This window comes from Coloeus monedula, assembly GCF_965178545.1.
Source record: "Coloeus monedula genome assembly, chromosome: 21".
Lineage (NCBI taxonomy): Eukaryota > Metazoa > Chordata > Aves > Passeriformes > Corvidae > Coloeus > Coloeus monedula.
The window spans coordinates 3,857,530-3,864,725 of record NC_138801.1 but is presented as its reverse complement, the minus strand read 5'-3'; the positions used below and the strand labels follow the sequence as shown (position 1 = coordinate 3,864,725).

Sequence of the window (7,196 nt, the reverse complement as noted above, 5' to 3'; positions counted from 1 at the left end):
CCTTCTACAACCACAAATATTCTTCTTAATTAACAGTTGGTTTTTTTTTTTTTTGCTGGTTAAACCTGGAGTTTTCTGCTTGCCAGCCTCCAGATTTACGTTCCATTCCTGGAAGAGCCAGAAAGTAGAATCCTGAAGTGAGATCCTCGAGGAGCTGGAGACATCAGCTATCCCACTGCAGTGCGTGGGTGATGCAGGCCCTGGGCCTTCATTTCCTGTCTGACAGGAGATGGTAATGAAAAGACATCCTTTCCTTAATCCTTTTTCTGTAACCTTTTAGCAGATGGGATCTGTCTTCCCACTCTGCTCTGGATCCCAAGTCTCACTGCTATTTATTGTTCCAGATCGGGCTCTGGTTGTGCTCCATGTTCATCTGCACAAAATGCAGCTGTTGCCTTCATAGTTTAGGAGAATTCAGGGTGTTCCCCTGTCCCATTTGTTTGGACACCAACGGGCTGCCAGCTGGGGTATCTACTTACAAAGTGCTACTTCTGCTCCCATTTTCCAGGGAGAAAACCTGATTCCAGTCAGATCCGGGGAGCGCGACCCTCTTAACCTGGAGGGCACAATTTTGTAACAGCGTTCAATTCCCATCACGGCGAGGATTCCTGTTTCCCATTCTGGAAAAGCAAACACCGGCTTGCCTGGATAACAGGGGGCATCCAGAGCTGCCGTGCCCGCAGCCCCAGGCGCGGGGTGCGTGGCGGTGTCTGTGCCGATGAATCCGTGCAGCAGAGCTCTGCCCACAGCCCTTTAATGCGAGTGACATCAAAGGCAAAGCCCTGCCTGCTGCCGGGGGGGACCCACAATGCAGCTCGGGACGCACTGGAGCAGCTCCAGGGCCGCTGGCATCGCTCCGCAGCCAGAGCCCCTCCATTGTCAGCCCTGGGGGGCCGGGCCCTGCATGGGGACACGGCGACAGGCCTGGCTTTAGGGGCTGTCCCCTGGGCTGGCTGGAGGAGGGGGTGTCACCTGGCGCTCGGGTGGGCAGCAGGGCGCTGAGCCGCCGGCAGCCGGGGGGAGATGAGCTCGCAGGATGAGCAGTTCCCAGCAGCAGCCCCCGAGCCAGCGGCTGCCTCCGCCGAGGAGGGCATGACCTGGTGGTACAGGTGGCTCTGCAGGATTGCCGGGGTCATCGGGGGCATGTGTGAGTATCCCCTTACCTCGCAGCCAAAAGCTGCCCCTCCTGCATGACAGAGCTCGTCTGGGGCTCCTGCCGCCTTCGGTGCAGGGCGGCTGTGCCGCGAAGGGCTTTGGGGCTCCTGGGTTGCTGCCGGCTCTGGCCGCCGCTTTGCTGGGTTTGGGGCCGAAGGGAGAGCGGGGGCCGTGCCTGGAGCGGGGTGGCTTCAGCTGCCCACGAGGGATGTGCTCTGTGCTCACCGCACCTGCTGAGCTTTGGCACCCGGGGCACTCTGCAAATCCCCGAGCTTCTCCTTGGGCACGGCGCTCCTGGCAGCGATGGGAGCGGCAGCTGAGCCCCTGCTGCTGCAGGAGGGCTGTGGGCAGGCAAATTAGATGATTTTACTGTGAGCACCAGGTCCAGAGGGGTCAGGTGAGGGCTAGAAGAGCGGCCACAGGGTTTGGTTCATCCTATTTGACTTTTGGGTGTTTATATGTTCCTGCAACTTGTTTTTCCCCCCCCCCCCCCCATCCTGACTGTCAGAGTGTGTTTCCTGTTACTCCTGTTGCTGATTGCAGAAGGCCTGCCCGTGGGTTTTACTGAAGGCGAAGAATGCTTTTGGTTTGTGCTGTGTGTTTTTAAGGGGTTGGGTAGGACACACAGAACGGAGCTGCAGACGCAGAGTGAGTTGGCTGAGCTCGGAATTACCTGCTGCTGAAAAAAATTTTCCCAGGGAAAGAGTCTCAGCAACTTTGCCAGGAATCAGCCTGTCCTGGAGTGCTGTTTTGCTACATTCTGTGGAGAGATTAATAGCTCTTAAAAGCGGGAGGGACGGTTATGACCGCTTAGTCTGATCTCCTGCAGAGCACAGGATGGAGAATTTCTTCTGCTTCAGGTCCACGACTTCAAGTTAAACAAGAGGATTTCTCAGCCAGTGCAGTCAGCCCTGATTTATTCCATCAGCTGGAGCTTTGTGTCTGATTCCCCTCTCCCCCTGCCCCTTCCCATGCCTGCCTTTTGCCTTGGGTCTGGGCTGCACAACCCCACGGTGTTTTTGGAGCTGACATTTGCACCCTGTGCTATCGCTGGGCAGGCTCCTGACAGCCCTTTTTGGCCGGGCTGGTAAAACATGTGCTGCTCTCACCGTTTCATGTCCTAGGTGCTGAAATTCTGGAGGTGTGACAGGATTTGGTGGGACTGCTCTGACGGGGCCAAACGCCGCGGCCTCGCCGTGCCCTGCCGGAGGCCCCCGTGCTCCTGGCCCGGCTGGCGGCCAGGAGAACCAGCTGGGAAGTGTCTGTGGAGCAGTCCCAGGTGGGGGTTCAGAGCAGCAGCATCTTTCCCACGGGCTGTGGCTGTAGCTGGAGCCTCGGCGCTTTTCCTGCGCTTCTGTCCCGTGCAGAGCTCAAGGTGACGTGGATGGAGGGTGGGGAGCTGATGGGTCACGCTGGTGGCACAGCCAGCCTCGTGCTAGAGCTGCTCCTGAGTGCCTTCAAAGTGCAAGTTTATTTTTTTCCCCCTCTCTGTCTTTATGTTTCAAAGCAGCTGAGTTATACTTGGATTATTTTCCCAACCTTTTGTTCACGGCTCTGCGAACTCGTGGCTTGTTTTTACAGGAAAGATGAGAGTTTTATGTGTTTGGGTGAGTCTGGGAGAAGCTTTTGGAAGAAGAGCCAGGTTCTTAAGAGGGTTTGCCAAAGATCTGGGGAGTGACAGCTTGCTCTGGAGCCCTGACTGTCTCTTTATCAGGCAGAGAACGAGGCACAAACTCCCCTTATGAGCAGGGAAAAGGGAGATTGTGGAAAAAACAACCAGTGCCCCATGCTACCAACATTCCTCTTCAAAATGCTGCTTGTTCAGCATCACCTTGTTGAAGGTGGATGGTTTGGAGAAGAGGTGATGAATAATCCAGCATGGCTGAGGTTTGCTGCTGTTCTCACAGCTCGCTGTGAAAGAACAGAACTAATTTATAAGGATTGTGAGCAACTGGATTGTGGTGCTGGATTATTTCTTACAGAAGGAAAAATTCCCTTAGAAAGGAAGAGAAACATCGTTAGCGGAGGTGAGACCAGCAGACAACATCTGCCACATGCAAACACCTGCAGCCACAACTTGCTTCAGCCAGAAAAATCTGAGGGCTGGAGCAAGAACCAGACAGACAAGGTTCAGGATCCGCTTCTGGCTCTTGCACGCTCTGGCTTGGTGACCTTGGCCAAGTCCCTTCTCTGCCTTGTGTTCCTGTTTGTAATGGGACGAGGAGAGCCTGTGGCTTTTGTAAAACGCTCTAGGAGCAAAAATAAGTTTGTGTTGAGGACAGTGACCAGCTGCTGGAAATGAATAGAGCCTTTGTAGGGAAGGGTGTCCTTCCCCCCTCATTTTAGCTCCCAGTTATTTGTGCTTCCTCAGGGATTCGGGATGGGACAGCAGTTAAACAAATGGCAGAACTGTCTGTCTCCCATAGCTTACGTGCCACTGAGCATTATCTGCATTTTAAGCCTGTTGTGAGGCCTGTGTTCAAAAAGAAAATCTTTCAAAAAGAAGCCTTTGGCTTGGCAGGGGTGGGATCAGGTTCCTGCCTCAGGAGCTGATCCTGCCCTGGTGGGACAAGGATGTTCCAGGCTGCTGTGGGATGAGCAGCTCTACAAAGGAGACCCAAGGTCACCGAGTTGTTCTGTGTCTCTGTGGCTGTTGGCAGCAGCTCTGGGGGCAGTGCTCCTGTGATCCCAAACCTTTGACTCCTTTCCTGCTGACGTGGGGCTTGCTCAGCTCTGCTTCCTGGGTCATTAGTCCTCTGGCAAGCGGGGTGGTTGCTGAGCCAGGACTGCTGCAGGGTTGTTTTGGAGTGTTCGAGGACAAAACCAAACCAGAACCGTGGCAAAACCACCCCTGATTGGTTTGATTAGGAAAAAAAACTTGCTTGGAAAAGAACATTCTGCTTCCCTTGGTTTGTTGTGTGGTGGAGACCTGCTGGGAACTGCCCAGACCTCTGTGCTCTGCTGTGCTGCTCAGCAAGGCAGGGTCCTGCCCCAGCCCTGGCTGTGTTGTGGGGATAGCTGAGTGGCTTTGCTGCTCTGCTGATTATAAAGTGCCAGAAAGTCACTCAGCATTATTGTCAGGGGTGTCCTTTCCTGGGGGACAACAAATGCTTCCCCCAAGCTCCTCTTCCATCAGCATCCAAGTGTTTGGTGGTCACAGGGAGTTGGAACCCCCCGTGTTGTGCCCACAGCTCCCAGGAATCCTGCTTGCTATTGCTTTTCCAGCTCCCAGGAATCCTGCTTGCCATTGCTCCTCTCCAGCTGTTTGCAAGTGTGACCATGAACAGATCATCCCACCCCAGTGCCTCAGTTTCCCCTGCAATGTGGGGACACTGACACCTGTCCCTGTGGAATGGGAGGATGAGAAATGCCCATGGAGCACAGGTACTAACACATCCTCTGGTGTATCCCCTCTGCTAGCTGATCTTGTTCTTGCAGGATTCTCGAAAAGATTTTGGGTCCTGTGGAATTAGTTCTAGGAAGTGTTAAAAAATAACGTTTTTTGGTGTTTCCTAAGACCAGGAGTTCATTTACTTGTGGGATGACCTTTGATGACCTTGCCTGCCATTCTGCTTCCCAGCCTGGTAAACGAGGATAACTATTTTTAAAGGAACTTTGAGGATTCAGCACTGACTGTTTAAAAGAAATTGTGCAAGCATGTGCCAGGCTTTTGAAGGTCAGGGCTGCTCACAGCAGCTCTGCTCAGGGATGCCCTTAGCATACACTTGAAATCCCCAATCCAGGGCTGGTCTCATCCTCAGAGAGGGACTCTGCTGCTCTCCATCATCCCCAAGACAGGCTTTAAAGGCTATAGAATTAATTTTAGCTGGAGTTTTGCAGTGTGATGTTGTTTACTCAGCCCATGTTCCTGCCCTCCCACCTGGGCTCGAGTTCCCGGTGCTGGCTCCGGCATTGGCAGAGGGAAGGAGCCATATCAGGTGCCGGGAACACTCTGCAAGTTTAATGAGGCAGCAAGGAGGTGGATGCAGCTCAGCTTGGTTGCTGCTGCCTGATTCCCCTCCCTGAGTTACAGAGCCAGGATTATTTTGGGCTTTATTCACTTGCTTTTGTGTTATCAGAGACCCAAACTTGGCTCTTTTCTGCCCGTGTCTGGTGAAGCTGCACAGAAGCAGCAGCGAGTGGCAGAGGCTGGGTTCACCTCTGCTGTGTTTATTATTTGCCTGTGTGCAAGTCCTGTGTGTGCTGAACTTGCCCTGTGCTGCTCAGAGATGGAGCCTGCTGGCACTGCCTGTCCACCTTGGGACAAAGCAGTAATTCCTTGGCACACAAAATCCAGGTGCACGTCCTGGGCTCCATGTGGAAGCAAATGCTGTTCAACACAAGGGAAATAATTGTTGGAGCAGCACTCAGAGCAAAAGGATACCAGAGGAGGGCTCTTCCCAGCATTCCAGGCTCCTTTTGAGCCCCCAGACCTTTCTGCCCCCCCTCCTGTGCTGCTGTGCAGTGCCCACAGGTGCAGACCAAGGGCACATGGGGTTGGTCTTTGTGGTCACTGAAAGCCTCTTTCTTTCCAGCCTGTGCCTTTGCTGGTCTCTGGAACTGTGTCACCATCAACCCCCTGAACATTGCAGCCGGCGTGTGGATGATGTGAGCAGAGTTTCTTTTCATTTTCCTGCTGGGAGGGAGGTGTTGTTAACCAGAGCCCACTGAAGGGGACAGAGCTGCCCTACGTGGGCAGTGGATGGGAGTGAAATGCCCGTCATGCTCTGGGAATTGCCAGATCTTGCTCTATCAGGCAGGTTGAAATGTTAGGTTATTCTATTTATATGACTTTTTAATGCATTTTTAGGTAAATACTGAGATACCCTTGTCTGAAGTAAGTCTGGGGCAGCAGGGCTTGGAAGTTTGGAAATTATCAAGAAGCAGGGGGAGCACAGTGGGGTCCAGCCTCACCATTTCCTTCACCTGCATGGAGCATGGAGTGTCCGGTCTCTGTGGGGCTGGGGGGCATTGCTGACCCTCACTCTGGGTGACTACCCAGCAGGATTAACTCTGGTTTGCTCTCTCTGGAGGCTCAACGCCTTCATCCTGTTCCTGTGTGAGGCCCCTTTCTGCTGCCAGTTCATCGAGTTCGCCAACGCCGTGTCCGCGAGGGCCGACAGGCTGCGGGCCTGGCAGAAAGCAGCTTTCTACTGCGGGTGAGGAGGATGCTCCTGGGGGATGGTGGTGCACACATCCTGGGGAATGAACATCCCTGCATCCCATGGGGAGCGGGGCCTGGCTCTGAGGGCTGCCCCTGTCTTCCAGGATGGCCGTGTTCCCCATCATGCTCAGCCTGACGCTGACCACCCTCTTCGGCAACGCCATCGCCTTCGCCACCGGGGTGCTCTACGGCCTGTCGGCCCTTGGAAAGAAGTAAGAGAGGTCCAGCTGCTCGTGGAGGGCAGGGAAGGGGGAGATGGAGCTCCAGGCCTTGCCCCATCTGCCTCTCTAAGTCTGTGCTTTCCTCTTGCACAAACTGGGCTGAGGGGTAAATGTGGCCAGAGAAAATCTGCCTCATCTCAGAGCCCTGGGAGGGAAGGTCCTGGGGGTTGCTGAAGCTCTGAGCTTTTGGGAATCCAGACCAGGTTGTCCTGAGGGTCCCACTCCTCTTTCTGCAGCTGTTGGGTGGATGGACCCGGCTCTGGGGCAGAGGGCCAGCAAGTCTGGTTTCCCTCCTGGAATCCCTTGGCATGGAGAGCCAGGCCCCAGCTGGGCCATGTCTCTGCCATCCCCACGCTCTCCCTTCTCTCCACAGGGGAGATGCCATTTCCTACGCCCGCATCCACCAGCAGCAGAAGCAGATGGATGAAGAGAAGCTCACGGGGACCCTGGAGGGACAGGCTCTCTGAAGGACACGAGCTTGGGGCAGCCTCTCCTGGACACTGAGATGGTGAAGATGTGGAAATCCACTCTGCCCTTCCCTCTGTCTGCTCCACTCCCTGCTACACCACGATTTCCCTGGACACTGCAGCAACTGGAAATCTCAGGGGCTGGGGCAGGCTGTGTCCTCTCCTCACACCAGCAGCCAGACCTCAGCA

The 7,196-nt window shown here is 54.6% G+C and overlaps 1 protein-coding gene across 1 annotated transcript; it reads left to right on the top strand.

Moving 5' to 3' along the window:
* Positions 1-886: 886 nt before the first annotated feature.
* Positions 887-7,007, top strand: CACFD1 (calcium channel flower domain containing 1; the record flags this gene model as incomplete). Its single annotated transcript, XM_082295028.1, has 5 exons — positions 887-1,147; positions 5,691-5,763; positions 6,189-6,314; positions 6,424-6,531; positions 6,914-7,007. Exons 1-5 carry the CDS (start codon positions 1,024-1,026, stop codon positions 7,005-7,007), a joined length of 525 nt encoding a protein of 174 aa, XP_082151154.1. The 5' UTR covers positions 887-1,023.
* Between the last annotated feature and the right edge of the window lie 189 nt (positions 7,008-7,196).